The sequence below is a fragment of the Clytia hemisphaerica genome, unplaced genomic scaffold, assembly GCF_902728285.1.
Source record: "Clytia hemisphaerica strain Z4C2 unplaced genomic scaffold, Clytia hemisphaerica genome assembly, whole genome shotgun sequence".
Taxonomy (NCBI): Eukaryota; Metazoa; Cnidaria; class Hydrozoa; order Leptothecata; family Clytiidae; genus Clytia; species Clytia hemisphaerica.
Window position 1 is genome coordinate 770,763 of NW_027104561.1, and position 16,029 is coordinate 786,791.

The window sequence follows — 16,029 nt, forward strand, 5'->3', positions numbered from 1 at the left end:
CACCCAAAAAGATCGATCCTTTGTCTACAGGTTATAAATTTAAACAACACACCGATCAACCCTTAGCGGCCTGGTTTTTAGGGGGATGGTAATGAACTTTCCGGCTATAAGATTATACTACAAAACATTTTTTTCATTGAAATTTCAGCACACAGAGAAAGTGGTTATCGAAATCTTGGACATCAATGAACCACCGACCAGTATCACTTTAACCGACAATGGTTCATCACAGACATTCAACCAATCAAATCCTCACGTGGCCGAGAACGTTGCCATGGGTACCATTGTTGCTACCATAAATGCTTTTGATGAAGATTTGAACAATAAAATGTTGAATATAACATTAGATGATGATTCAAATGGTGTTTTTAGTGTTGATCAACAGATTAAATGCGTCGATTCAACATATTTGAATAAGAAGATGAAATTGTGTACAACATTCTTGAGAGTAGCGAAGAAAATTGATTATGAAGTTTCAACTTCTCATGAAGTTATTGTTCGAGTGACAGGTATGTTTATTACTCATAGTTGGAGTCATCAGCTTGTAATGAGTTGATTTTCTCTCTCTAATTGAATGACGAAGATTCTTAATAGAGAGAATTGAATGAAATTATCTTCATTAAGAAAATTCCAAAAGGTTACAAATTGTACAAATCATATATTCCGTTTTTTAAATATTAGATCAAGGTGGTCTACATCGTGTCCAGAAGTTCACCGTCACCGTCCTCAACCAGAACGATGCTCCCACTGGTCTCTTACTGAATGGTAAAACAGCAATCTCTATCAATGAAGGACCTCAACCAGCTAGTCACATCATTGGTCAACTGCAAACAATCGATGAAGATGTTGGCCAAAGATTCACATATCAAATCACTTCTGATCCATCCTCCATATTCCAAATTGCCAACAACAAATTACAAATTGCTAACAACAAACCTGCCAATTTTGATTTCGAATCTCAAAATTCTTATAAGGTCACAGTTCAATCAACAGATACAAGCAATAGCCCAAAATCGAGTTCTCAAACTTTTGATATACGCATTTTGGACATCAATGAGGCGCCAACGAATATCCAGCTCAGCGCGACCACAGTTAAAGAGATCTCACCTAAAGATACTATCATTGCTAATATTACGGTGACCGATCCTGATAATATGAAGACAGTGAGACAAAAACATGTTTGCTCCCTTAGCCAATCCACCTCTTCTGCAGTCATGATTAGAAACAATCAACTGATTGTTAAAGAAAACACAATCGACTATGAACAGGTGAGTGTCAAAGAAGGGTGAATAAAGAATCGTATTATATCGTAATTTGAAAATGTTTTTCTTGGGAAATCTATGAATAATAGTCAAGTTTTCTATAGAGTTAACACATTGAGTGAGATACATACAGAAGCCTTTAAAAATATTAATGATTATATATTTTCAAGATGTCCACAAGGGTTCTTAAACTTTCCCATCCCTTAAAATGATTTTTCAGCTGAAGATAATTGAAGTAAAGATTACCTGTCAAGACAATGGAGCACCATCATTATCATACACTCAAAACAGCACTATCAATGTGGTGGATGTGAACGAACGTCCGATCAATATCCGACTCTCGTCCAATGATATTAATGAAAACTTTGTTGGAGCTATAGGTAAGAAAAAATATTATATACTTTCCATTGCAAAGGTTGAAATTTCCTTATCGGTAGAAATTTCGTCGAAAAAAAAGTGATTAAAAGAAATGACGGATGAATTTTTAAACCGAGAAGAAAGGTATAAAGAAGTCAACCTACGTAGACTTTAAAAGATTTGCAATTAAAAGAGAAAGCGGATTTCACATCGTTTCACACCTGTCCTTTTTCTATTGGATATCCAAATCTCTTGTTTAAATGCAAGATAACCCTGCAAGCCAACTGCTCTCTTTCAATAAAAAAATACAACTAATTCTGCAATAAGATTTTCATTGAAAAGCTAAGTAAAGTAAACAAAAGGTGCCATACAGTTTGGCAGGTTGACATTTTCCTGACATATTCCTGACAAAAAATAAGACACCCTTATAAGTGCTCCTAAGGATCTTGTTCGAGTGCTTATTTTTTAATAAGGCTTGATATAAACACTTGACTTGGTTTGGATGAATGATCTTGTATTATTAAACAGAGTAGCACGGAGAGGCCACAGATCTTATTTCACATGTGCGAATTGAATGTCAAAAATTCATGAAATGATAATTTGTCACGACGTTCGAATCGGGTGAAAACAAAGTACCATGGTCCACCTCACTGAAGATTAACTGTGTTTTAAGTAGACAAAATTTTTAAGTGAGTTAAACCATAGCGCTTGTTTCCCCTGCGAAATGGTCAAATTTTACTGGTCGAAAAGTGCATCAAAGAATAGAAAATATGACCAAACACCGATTATCAAAGATTATTTCTTTCCTTAGGTGACTTATTCACAGATGACCATGACAATGTGGACGGACATACTCCACAAAAATTCACATACCAAATCATGGACACGCTCTCTCCATTCGCCATAAGAAACAGCACATTGTACAATAAGAACTCCTTCGATTATGAGATTCAAAAGACGTACAAAGTGAACATTAAAACGACGGATAATGGACGTCCACCGTTGTCTTTGACTAAAGAAATGGATATCAGAGTGATTGGTAAGAAAACAAACTTTGTGAATAGTTTTTGCCTTGATCTCTTCATAGATACATACTTAATACCATAGATTTATAAAACCCGAAGGGCTAGATGCCGTGCTTCGGCTGAAAAGTGAGCCGTTGTTAGGTAAGAAATCCTAGCTAGGTCACGTGACATTATAATAGAATTTCAGTGCTTGACCAATCAGACGCTTCGCGGTTTTTCGAAAACAATAGCAACAGTATTTTTTCCGATATTCAATTCTTTTTGCCTGCGATGGCTTAAAGCACGACATCTAGCCCTAGGGCTTTATAAATCTGTGCTTAATACCCTATAATCTATGTAAAATATTAGCTAGTTTATGTATGTGTGTTTTTCTGCAAAGGAGACGGTTAGCTTATTATTTGTCTTGATCCTGAATGACTAAGCACCACGGTAAATCAGCACTTTTACCGTCCTTGAAATTGTGGGTTATTCCTAATCGCTACAGTCATTATACCTTTCTCAAAACCGCAAATACATTTCTTTCAGACGTGAACGAGCAACCATCATCTGTTCAACTTTCATCCATCACCGTTCCCGAGAATTCTGCCAAAGGAACAATCATTGGAACCCTGACAGTAATGGATGAAGACAGAACATCAAATGGTGCTAAACAACAATTCACCCACCAACTCATTCAAAATCCAAACGGTCTTTTCAGAATCAACTTAATGAATCAACTTGAAGTTGCACTTGATAATAAACTATGCTTAAAATACGGTGGCAAATACTGCGTACTCAATTTCGAAGATAACCGCTTCAATACAATCGCTATCAGAACCACAGATAGTGGAAATCCACCCTTAAGCGTAGACACACCTTTCACTATCGAAGTTCGAGATATTAATGAAAGTCCGTTCCAATTACGTTTATCAAACTCTTATTTGATCGAGAACGCAACGATAGGTCATATCATTGGCACATTCTCTTACAAAGACGAGGATTTGAACCAACGACATAACATCACATTGACCAATGATGATGGTGGTCGATTCAGTGTTGATAATCAATACAATCTGGTAAAAGCGAAATCAACCAATTACGAGACACAAAAGAAGCACGTGATCACAGCTTTAGTGACTGACAATGGAAAACCGTCCTTCTCGGTACGTTAATTGCTGCTGCTGCTGACTAGGAAATTTGCGAAATCGTTTTTCACTTGCTGTAGTGCTATTAGAATTTCGTGCCTAACGAAATCTCATCAAAAGTTGACAAAAGTATGACAAAATGAGTCTAGGAAAAGATAAAGTAGGATTTATAACAATTTTGAAATCTTTTTTCATTACATTTAAACTGAACATCCATTTTTTGTCAATTTCAGGTCAGTAAAGCGTTCAACATTTACATCCAAGACGTGAATGAATCGCCCACTGAACTACACATAACAGACCTCAATGCTTCTAGATCGTTCACAAAAGATCAACCAATCATTAATGAGAATCAACCCGCCAATACTATTCTCGGTACTGTCCAAGCATTGGATCAAGATACTGTATCTGATCTCGTTTTTTCATTGGTTGATGATGCAAATGGTGCATTCCGATTGGCTAACAAAGTCACGTGCAAAAATATCACAGATGGAAAAGGTATGTCAGGTTATATGGTTCGAAGTAAAATTTCCAAATTAAATTTCATCATATCTTTTCTCTGTTGAAGGAAAACGCGAAAATGATAGAGGATGATGAAATTACACACCAAAAAGCTGAAATTCGACCTGAAATTTGAATGTTTTGCTATTCAAAAAAATAAACATTGCATTGACGCTTTTGGGGTGTTTCCAATAGAAATTTCTGATAAGAATTCCCGACTTGAATCACGGATGTCAAGGATTTTGAATTATGATTTTCTTCCTTTCAATTTCGCTACAGATCAACACACCTCGTGTGAAACACAGATAATTTCCACAACTTCATTCAACTTCGAAGAAGAAGACAAATACAGTGTAATGATCAAAGTTGCTGATCATGCAGGATTATCACATCTTCAACAATTCAATATCAGTATCGGTGACGTCAACGATCGACCTACCAATGTTACAGTCGAAGGTTTGTTTGTTATATAATCTTTTTAATTCGTTGGAAATATATTTGAGAGTGGAATGCTGCTTTGTTAAACAATTTTTGATAATTAGATAACCCAAACTTTTCAACTGACTTTGAAATCTTTGAACTCGAAGTAAAGTTATTACTTTTTTTACCGTTGCAAATATCGTTTAAACGCATCTCTTAAAAGAAAAACCCAAAAAAGGACAGGATGTTCTCAGATTCTGGTCCTTTGAATAGTACATATCTATCAACCCTCAAAGCTTTTCAAAGGAGAATGGGTTAGAGTTTACCAGAAAAGAAGACATCAAATTCTTTTCAACTTTTTCAGATATTCGAAATGGAACCTTTCTGGTAAACTTTAACCTAGTCCCCCCACGTTTTAGGGTTATTGTATCTGTATCCATGGGGGGGGGGCGTACTAGGATTGGTGAATGAGGGGTATGTGCGGACGGGACCTCCGAAAACCGACCCTTAGAGAGACCAAATTTTAGTGAAAAAGTGACCCTTAGAGAGACTTTTTCGAAAAATTTTCCCTGATTTTTAAAAATTTCCTACCCTTAGTAAGACTTTTTTGTAATTTTTTCTCTCAAAATCAAAATTTTTTTCTAAAAATCGTGGTTTTTCCCACCCTTACAGAGACTACTTTGAAATTTCCTGATTTTTGTAACCCTTAGAGAGACTTTGAAAGGTGAAAAACCCGACCCTTACCGTCCGCACATACCCAGCACCTATTTTTGCCTAAGTACCCCCCCCCCCCGGATCTGTATCTTATTGCAATTGTCAGGTTAAACAAACAGTATTTGTTTCTTTAGGTGAAATCATGGTGTTTGTCAAAGAAAATAGTGTGGACAAAATGATTGGTGAATTGGAAACCATTGATGAAGACATCGGACAACAATACAAGTATGTTATCTTTCTATCTTTCGGACACTTAAAAACTTGCAAAAATGCTTTTTGAGAGGGAAGATTTTAGTCCCAACCAAAATACATGGTAACACAATAACAGTTACTCAATGAAATCAAGCTTGACCTTTTAATATAACTGCTCTGAAAAATTCATTTTTTTTGTCAGAACTAATAAATGGTCTCTGTTGTTACGTTTTCAAAAAATTCGCTATAATAGTTTCTTAGAGTATTTACTTTTATTCCTCTAGATATGAGCTTCTTGATGATGCTGGTCAACGATTCACCATTAAAAGAGATAGATTAGGAGGATATTGGCTTTCCACAACATCCAAAATCATCGATTATGAAACAAGTTCTAACTACACTGTTACGGTCAAAACGATCGATAACGGTGTCCCTGCGCTTAGTTTCCAACATGAAATCTCCGTTCAGGTAACAGAAATATTTCTTCATTAAATGTATGTAGCCTCTTGATTTCAAAAGAGGTTAGAAGAAGTAGATATGTTTCGTGAAATTAGAGAAAGCTTTCGTAAAATAAAGTAAGTTTTCGTAAAATAGGGCAAGTTTTCGTAAAATAGAGTAAGCTTTCGTAAAAGTAGAAAAAGCTTTCGTAAAATTAGGAAAATCTTTCGTAAAAGTAGAAAAAGCTTTCTTAAATCAGAGAAAGCTTTACTAAAATCAGAGATTAGCATAATTTCTAGCAATGTGAAATCTACCCTTCCTAAATTTCTTAACTTTCATTAAAAATATTGTGAAGCAATTCATAGGAATAACTGTCTTCCAAAACTTTCTAAAACTTCGAACATTTCTTTTCAAGGTATTTGACATCAACGAAGCTCCCACCGACATTTATCTTTCCAACCACACCGTCAATGAAAATGCACCAACAGGAACCATCATCGGGGATCTTGGAGTAGACGATCCCGATGTGGGTCAATCACATATTTGTACCCTTATTGATAGTGCTCAAAACACGTTCGAATTAGTTAATAAACAAATACGTGTAGCCAATAACCGACTGTTAGATTACGAGAGATCTACCATTATGAATGTCTTAATTGAATGTCACGATGATGGTGTACCAAAGATGTCTTTGAAGAAACAGTTGAGTATTGTTGTTGCAGATATCAATGAAAAACCAACCAGTTTAGTCATCTCCAAAAATTCGGTTGCTGAGAATGCTGTGGATACTTATGTTGGTACATTGAGAGCTATCGATGCAGATACAACGGATCAGAAGTTCACATACACCTTGTTTAGAGGTGCTGATTTCTTCAAATTGAATGGAGCGCGATTGTTAACAAAAGTGGCGTTGAATTACGAAAAGAAGAATTCGCACCTGGTTGAAATTAAAGCAACAGATTATGGAGGTAAGCCAAATCAAAATTTGCGTAATTTTTGTCACGGAGATAGTTGTCCAACATTTAGATGATTGGTGCAAAATATTCATAGAATCTAGAAGTAATATGATAGAACCTTTCGGTGGTCTATATGATTGAAACATCCGATAGATAGATAGATAGATAGTAGAAATTGTAGGAAAAAGATGAGTTAAAAATTTCCACCCTTCAAGAGACAGATGGTAGAAGTTAAAAGACAAGTTAAAATGTTCTTTCCTTTCTCTCCCAGGTCTATCAGTATCACAGAATTTCAGTATTCGGGTAGAAGACCGGAACGATGCACCATACAACATTCAATGTACCGGCATCAATGGAAATTCAACCTTGGAGACATTGGAAACATCCAAACCTGGTACTTTCCTTGGTGATTGCAGTGCATTTGATGAAGATTCAAGACAGATGCATTTCTTCTCTATTACGAGTGTCATTGCAACTGGATACAATAAAATTATGTAAGTTCTTTTGTTGCAACCAGGTTTATATTGATCCCATTCTATTTCATGTGTATTTCACTTTCTAATACAATTCACTCTCACTCGAACGGGGAATGTTATTCGTTCGAAATACAGAGAGATTCGAATTATAGAAATTATTTCAAAAGGTTTTCTTCTTGACTGGGATTGAAAGTTAGTTCGAATTATAGAAAGATTCGAATAATAAAAGTTCGAAAAAGCGAGAGTTTACTGTATATGTGTCGGAGCTAACATAGAAAATCGTGCTTCTAAAATGTTTTAAAATAGGTAACAGAAGATTGAGGCATATTCAACTTGAAAGTTTCCCTAACTAACGGTTTCAATTGAATTAATAAAGTTGAAATATTTTCTCCAAACAGGAAACTTTCTCAACCAAAGAATTGGTTTGAAATCGAGATGACGAACGGTCGAATCAAGCAAGTGATGTCACAATTGAATCACGAACAATATGATAAATTCATTTTAACCATCAAAACATTCGATAATGCAATTCTCTCGTTATCCATGGAGAAGAACTTTACACTTTACGTTCGAAATGTCAATCAACCGCCAACGGATATTGTGCTGAACAATAAAAAGGTATGAATAGAAATAGCTGATATTCTTTAAATTTTTATACTCGTATTTCCTTCGATTGTCGAACTATTGAATTAATTTTTCCCGACTCGTAGTGATTTCTTGACATCTCTTCATCATGTTTCACTTCTCATCGACCCTTGAAATAGCCTCACGTATATAATTTGACAAATCTCTATAATACACTATGAATTTAATGAAAATTGAAAAAAAAATCGTCTCCATATCCGCTCTTTCCAATGTTCAGTTCTTTTTTAGGTTTCTACCCCGTAAAAAAAACATAAAAAGGGCGTTCCGCGTAAAATATAGATTCTTTCTTTCTATACTGTAAAATTTAAGTGAAAAAGTAAAACTTCATTTCATCCAATCCACAGGTGGCGGAGAATTCACCGACGAACACAGTCATCAGCGACATTACCATCATTGACCCAGACAACAAACATATGGATGTTCATGGTTTCAAATGTATCTGCGAAACTCTCGATGTCGATTTCAATGATTGCCCTTTGAAAGTCAATCAACAAAATCAGTTGTATGTAGCTGATACCAAATTGGTCAATTATGAATTCTTGCCATTCTATAACATCAGGGTAAGTGTAGTTGTGGAAATTATACTCATCACATTTAAGTTGAATATTATTCTTCGGGGCCTTGAGACTGTTGCATTTTTGCCTGCGACTAAGTTTACCAGAATCAACTTCCACTTGGAAATCTAAGTAAGTAGACTGGAAGTCGTTTATAATTCATGTATTACTGTAATATTTTTGTTATATAATAATTCAATAAGCGTAACGGGATAGTATCAGTTTGTATAATTTGTCACGTCAATTATTTTTGGCTGAATATTTATGTCTATTTATTTCTAAATATTTATGTCTGAATTAGTCGCCTAGCATGTAAGACTAGAATTTAAGAACGAAATGCCACGGAAAAAACAGAAACAAATCGATTTAAGGATGGAAAATTTCAATGTGACATGCAATCCTCAAAGTCAAATGGAAAGGAAATTTTCGAGAATATTTAATTTGATTCCTCAATATAGATCAACTGTACAGAGGACATTACCAAGGGTGGGTACAAGATCAGCCGAGACTTCCGCATCCAGATTGAGAATGTGAACGAGGCGCCAGAAAACATCCAATTAGATCCTTCCAATATTGATGAACATAATCAGATCGATGAGTTGGTTGGTACCATCAAATTCAAAGACCCTGATAATTTGGTAAGTTTTAATAGTGGCTTTAGTCCTATTAGCCTTGTTGGTAGGTTGATTTCATTTCCCATTGATCAAATGAATTCACTTTGTCTGTAGAAGGACCATCATCCAAATAGATGTCTGAGATATCTCTTATATCGGTTTAATTTCTTATTTGGATCCCCAGCGAACCAATTAAGTGACTCTTAATCATAATTTTCTATAAAATAACCAGATATGGGGACAGTGAATTGTAAGATCTTCCATTTGGTCAAAATCAGCTCCACCTGCAAAATATTGTCAAATAATTAACTCTTAGATTTTCTAATTTCAGAACAATAACAAGATCGAAAAAGACAATATCACAGTAACATCATTCAGATCTTTTGGCGCACCTTTCAAACTGGCCAATCCTTTCGACATTGTGGCAACGCAATCATTAGATTACGAAAGTATGACGTCATATCAGGTTGAAATCACGCTGACTGATGATGGACAACCACCATTAAGCACATCACAAAATGTCACCATTACGGTAAGTCGATAGCTTTAACACTGTGTAAATATATAAACAAAATACACCTTTTAGACCGTAGTCGCGCGGTCAGGTCACTATAGTATTCAATTTACCACCCTAAACTCGATCCAATCCTTTTTTTACACTTTTTTTCTATTGTCTTTAGGTGAGAAAAAAAGACTTTAAAACGGACAAAAAATGCCCGCTCGGCAATTGGCGGCGGCTACGGTCAAAAAGATGTATAGGAAATAGAAAGATCAATGCTTTTCCGTTATCATCTTTTTTGAGACTATGAGAATCTAAAAGCCACGAAAATGAAGCATCTCTTCTTTGCTAATTTATCTTATTTCTTTAGAACAGAGTTATACCTTTTCTAATATAATATATAATTCCCTGATAATTCCCAGGTCAATGATGTGAACGACGTACCCAGTGACGTCACTGCCTCCAGTATCACAATCGCTGAAAGTGCAGACATTGGAAGTCTTGTTGCGACATTAACGACAGTTGATCACGACAAAGGACAACAACACACATACACGCTTCTTGATGATGCAGGTAAATAAACCTTTCAAGGGCTCCTTTTCTATGAAGCTTTTTCAAATTGATTAATCTAAATTTCTCTTGTCCCATTGGCCATCTCTTCTTTGAATGAAAATAATTTAGGATTTCAAATTGACCAAAAATAGATAAATTACATGCCTACAATGAGATCCACTCTAGGTTTAACGTTAGCTATTTCTCCACTCCAAAGTACAACGCGTTCATCCTTTTTATATTGAATCCAATCCTAAACCTGACTTTTCATAATCACATTATCTTATCCTTCAGGTGTTTTGAGATTGTCCAATAACAATCAGTTGGTGTTAACAAAGAAATTGGTATTCGGAGTGACCAAAGATTTTGAGATCTTTTTGGAGTCTACAGATAACGGAAAACCACCTCTTTCCTTACAGGTACGTGTAAGACGACATGGGTTTTTGTACCAGACTTCTTGATAAAATTAGAAATGAATCTCAACGTTGGTTTTTAATGAGGGTCATTTTTACCGGGTGAGAAGGGAGAGGAATTAAAGAGATTCGTTCATAAACTAGTGAAATATAGCGCGATCTTGGAGGTTTATACTCGTGTACGTTTTAATTAATCCAATTTACTTCACTAGTTTAAAAACGAATTTCAGAGATTCCTTTCCCCTCTCCCACAGAATGAATCCCCATTCGAGGGCAATCTTGGTTCATTCGGATGTACGTTTGAACTGTTTTTACAAATTCTTTTCCAACTTTTAGAAATCGATCAAATTCACAGTAACAGACAGTAATGACAAACCAACTGATGTTACAAGTACAGTCAACCCTATCCCTGAAGATGAAACAAATAAATTCCTTGCTGCAAACCTCAAAGTAGTAGACCCTGATGTCAGTCAAACACACACATGCCAAGGTCTTGGACAGGATAAGGACCGCCTGGTGTTCCAAACAGAAGCAAGTGGAAATATCTCGATGTACGTCCTACCGAAGAAATTCAATCTTGATTATGAGAAAAACAAACAAGTTTTAGGTATGTCATCAAATCTTCAATTACCTTTTAAGTAAAGCAAGAATGGATTTTTCAGACACGGAAAAACTAAAATTCCCTCTGCTGTTTTTCGAATAATTCCTATTGTAAATCTATCTTTCAAAGAGAGGCTGATAAGACTAAATTTATGAAGGTATTTCAAGTATCAATCCTAAATGAGACCAACTCGTTTCTTCAACGTTTCTGTCGACAAAATCTGAAACTCACTTAAAGCCCAAACAATCTTAACATTTCTTAATCGGCGATTCTTTCATTCAGTTGGCATTCGATGTTTGGACAACGGACAACCACAACTGTCCATAGATACCACAATCACCCTCGCTGTACAAGATGTCAACGAACCTCCAACCTCCATTCATATTGACCAACAAACCACCGTCAAATTGCCAGAAAATTCAGAACCTAATTACATTGTTGGATCTCTATCCAGCGATGACCCTGACGAGAACCAACAGCTCACGTACCAACTTCAAGGAAATTCCACTAAATACTTCAAGGTACTTTATAAATCTTGTTAGATCAGTCGAGTGGCCCGTGTAAAACTCATGAATTAAAAATGAAGGCATTTTGAATGTATTCTACTAATGTCATTGATAACTTTTCATACCTTATTATTTACGAATTGAAATAGTCCCAGTATTGAAAATTTTGTAGAATAAAAAATATTTAATAATAAGACAATGAAGTATTACTAATGTTATACTTGATTCTTCTTTCAGATTCTACCAAACAGTCCAGTTCTGGTGGTCACCAACCTTTCATTAAACTACGAAGCACCACCAGGTATCGATCATCGCGATGTTTACATCAAAGTCACTGACAGTGGAACTCCTCCTCTCTCATACCAAGGCGTGTTGAAGATCATTGCTGAAGACGTCAATGAACCACCATCAAACATCACTTTGATTGGTGCAAAACAAGTCCCTGAAAACACAACTCTTGGTTCTCATTTTGCTCAATTATGGGCTGACAATCCTGAAGGTTTCAAACAAGATTTAACCTTCTATATTGAGCCACCGTCAGATGTTTTCGAGATCGTCAAAACACATGGACCAGCTGGTCATTCATTTGTAACCATCAAAAAGGAGTTGAATTATGACACCAGTAAGAAATACACATTAAAGATTCGAGTTGAAGACAACGGCCAACCACAACTAGAAGCGTATGGTGAAATCAACCTTGAAATCTTAAGATCAGATCCATGTATCGTGGGAAATTACGACTGTAGCCAGGAACACAGAGAATGTACTCGAAAGGATAAGAACAGTTACAAATGCACATGTGAAGCTGGCTATGAAGACATCTCTGGCACCTGTGAACCAGTCAATGAATGTAAAGCCATGTGTAATAATTGCAAAGATCTGGAATACAGAGCAGCCTGTATGAAAGACAGTACTTCCCATCCACCATGTGGTCCTTGTGTAAATAACGGTACGTGTATCGATCACCATAACAATTATACTTGCCAGTGTGCACCAGGCTTTACAGGAAAGAACTGTTACCATAATATTGATGATTGCATTAGCAACCCTTGTCAAAATGGTACCTGTCATGACGGTATCCAAGCCTTTACATGCGAGTGTAACCCTGGTTTTGAAGGTAAGGTCTGCAACAAAGAAATCAATGAGTGTAGCGAGAAACCATGTTTCGATCAAGGCCGACAGACCTGTACAGATCTTGTGGCCAGTTATAAATGTGACTGTATTGAAGGGATGTCTGGAACGCGTTGTGAACGTAGGGCGTGTCCTGAAGATAACACATGTAATAAAAAGACGGAGGAATGTCATTCTCACGATCTGACCAAAGCTGAAGCTCTGGAAACAACCTACAGATGTATCAACAAGGAACATTTATCCCACATTGAATTTGATACTTCGTTTGCACCATTACAAGGAGATGCAATGTACACATGGATGGTTCGATTCGAAGAGTTTGTCAAAAAGGAAGTCAAGGTACCGTTGGCATGGCTACAAAAGGGTGGAAGAGGACAATCAGTAGTCAACGATGCTGCCATTTTGAAATATCAAGATTCTAAGAAACGGTTTAAGAGAGATTTGAATGATACACAAAAAACCAGTGTTTATTTTTATGGTGTGATCGGTGAAAGTGTTGTAACACCGGTTGTTTTATTGTACTCAATGAACGACACATGCATGTTAAGATACTCACAATGCCCTGATAATGTCAACAAATTCAACTGTAGAGTTTGTGGATACGTCAACCGTGCCTTGAACAAATACGACCGACCCGTCGTTCTACAATCGACCGGTAGCCCTGAAGACCCACTGTGGATGGATGTGTTACCAATCGCTGGAATCGCACTTTGTGTCTTGATATTGCTCACATTGGGTATATTTATCTACCGGTACAGGAAGGGCAAGAAGACATGGAACAGAAGCCGGTTGGAAGACGACTACACCGTTAAACACACGGATGCACGGAACACGATTGAAATCATGGAACGTCGATCTCAAACTTGGAATGAAGGCGATTTGGATCGATTTAACGGCGTTATTAATCCGATTTACGGCGTCGATGAAGATGAAGTCGACGAAAACAACGTCGTAAACACGTCATACAAATACGTCAACCCTGACGGAACCGTCCGTGTGCCTAACGATAAGAAGAGTAAACAGGATGCGTCTCATATGTTTGATAACCCGCTCTTTGGAGTTGGATCGGCCGATTTTGAAAACAAGATGGAATCTTATGATGATATTGATGAAGAAAACACCTTTAATGGATATTCAAATCCAAACTTCCAAAAACCAGAATCAGAACTTTAAATCTTTAATTTCAAATCCTCTTTATAATTAGCACAATATATCTTCACATGAAATAATTCTTGCATAAGAATCATTGCACATATATTTTTATACATGACGAAAAGAATTTTTTATGTTTTTAACATTTTTTTTTCATTTTTCATTTTATAATAATTTTTTTACATTTCTATTCACTTTAACGGAGTCCATCCTTTAAGTTTTGGTTGCAACTCATACTTTCCAATTTTGTCTTTTCCTAAGATTTTTCTCGTTACAAGGCAATAAGAGTCAAATATTCTAACGAGCCTTAATTTTTAAAGTGTTAGCTAATTAAATTCTTAGTAGGGGGTTGACAGTCAAAAAGATAAAAATAATGTATTTTAATTAAAAAAAAGGAGATTATAAATAATTATTTTTGAAAAATTGTTCGACATTTTTATGAATACTTTTTTATACCGAAACCAAAATTTTACAAAATTGGTATAGAAATATGTAAATATTGTAATGATATTAATTTACTTTCTTTTTATAAAAGAAAACAAATTTTAGCATCAGAACTAGAACTTGTCAATACATTTTGCGATATCAGCAAAAATCTCTAATTAACCAAATAAATAATAGCTTCCGCGTTTTTTAAGGAAGGCTGTCAATCAAAAAAATGATGAATAGCTTGCTACCAAGGAAATCATCATAGCTGCTTTTAGAAAATTGATTTCAATTCATTTTAATTGTATTATATCCTGAGCCGCCCTCTTGAAATTATTTTAAAGGTTGTAAAAATAGTAAGATAAGTCTTCAACCGCAGTAGGAGGCGACCCGAAGGTCCCTCTTTCGATAGCTATCTACCTGAACGCCACTTTTTCCCCCTGGATTGTTCCACTTACCCTTTATCTTTCTCTTATTTGCTGAGCATCAAGCAGAGATGCATCATGCACCATTATGGAAATCTTTGGTATGACCCGGCTGGGGGTCGAACCCACAACCTTTCGCACCGTAGGCGGATGCTCACTGCCCACTACGGTCGTTTGTAAAAATACTGTTTCAGGTAAAAAATCAGACTACAATACAATACCATTGAATTAGTCCGGCGGCGATCCAGGATCACCCTTACTATTAGTAAATATGGGTTTTTATTTTATTTTCCCATCATATGGTCCCTTGGGACCCCAAAACCAGTTTTTGCCAAGCTGGCAAAGCTGGGGAAAATTTTTTATGGGGGCTTGAAGGGGGTAGGGTCATTTTAACCTGGGGGTCCTTAGAAAGTCGATTTTTGAAGTTCTTATTTAGCTAAAACTGATTGTGCCATCAGATAGAGCTTGAAGAGTAGATCTCCAAAGTGGGGTCATTTGTCTCATTTAGTGGACTTAGTCCCACGGAATTGGCCGATACGTCTTCAAAAATGCAATATTTTGTGCCGACGTCAGCATTTTTGAGAACATTTTCAGCAAAAGATACCAGTTTTAACAGATGTGTCTCGAAGAGTACTATCGATTAGAGGGGTCATTTATAGGGTTTCCTAGGCTAGATCATGAGATATTAGAGTTTGAAATTTTGCTGACTCAGCAGAAAAGGGCCAAAAACGTTGAAAAACGCTGAGTCAGCAAAATTTCAAACTCGAATATCTCATGATCTAGCCTAGGAAGCCCTATAAATGACCCCTCTAATCGATAGTACTCTACGAGACACATCTGTTAAAAGTGGTATCTTTCGCTGGAAATTCTCTCATAAATGCTGACGTCAGCATAAAATATTGCATTTTTGAAGACGCATCAGCCAATTCCGGGAGACTAAGTCCACCAAATGAGACAAATGACCCCATTTTGGAGATCTACTCTTCAAGTTCTATCTGATGGTACAATCATTTTTAGCTAAATGAGAACTTCAAAAATCGACTTTC

At 36.2% G+C, this 16,029-nt stretch overlaps 1 protein-coding gene across 7 annotated transcripts in view; it reads left to right on the forward strand.

Annotated features, from left to right (window-relative positions):
* Positions 1 to 14,275, forward strand: part of LOC136823223 (protocadherin Fat 4-like) — a 66,636-nt gene extending 52,361 nt beyond the window's left edge. For all 7 annotated transcript variants that reach the window (XM_067079404.1, XM_067079403.1, XM_067079400.1 and 4 more), the window contains 20 exons: positions 149 to 509; positions 682 to 1,268; positions 1,483 to 1,642; positions 2,431 to 2,658; positions 3,170 to 3,786; positions 4,002 to 4,266; positions 4,549 to 4,725; positions 5,538 to 5,628; positions 5,880 to 6,063; positions 6,449 to 7,001; positions 7,261 to 7,483; positions 7,864 to 8,083; positions 8,455 to 8,670; positions 9,123 to 9,302; positions 9,610 to 9,810; positions 10,200 to 10,350; positions 10,624 to 10,748; positions 11,079 to 11,349; positions 11,626 to 11,864; positions 12,087 to 14,275. In XM_067079404.1, the coding sequence (XP_066935505.1) occupies positions 149 to 509; positions 682 to 1,268; positions 1,483 to 1,642; positions 2,431 to 2,658; positions 3,170 to 3,786; positions 4,002 to 4,266; positions 4,549 to 4,725; positions 5,538 to 5,628; positions 5,880 to 6,063; positions 6,449 to 7,001; positions 7,261 to 7,483; positions 7,864 to 8,083; positions 8,455 to 8,670; positions 9,123 to 9,302; positions 9,610 to 9,810; positions 10,200 to 10,350; positions 10,624 to 10,748; positions 11,079 to 11,349; positions 11,626 to 11,864; positions 12,087 to 14,153 (7,116 nt within the window). In that variant the 3' untranslated portion in view covers positions 14,154 to 14,275. The remainder of the gene's footprint in view (positions 1 to 148; positions 510 to 681; positions 1,269 to 1,482; positions 1,643 to 2,430; positions 2,659 to 3,169; positions 3,787 to 4,001; positions 4,267 to 4,548; positions 4,726 to 5,537; positions 5,629 to 5,879; positions 6,064 to 6,448; positions 7,002 to 7,260; positions 7,484 to 7,863; positions 8,084 to 8,454; positions 8,671 to 9,122; positions 9,303 to 9,609; positions 9,811 to 10,199; positions 10,351 to 10,623; positions 10,749 to 11,078; positions 11,350 to 11,625; positions 11,865 to 12,086) is intronic.
* The last annotated feature ends 1,754 nt before the right edge of the window (positions 14,276 to 16,029 follow it).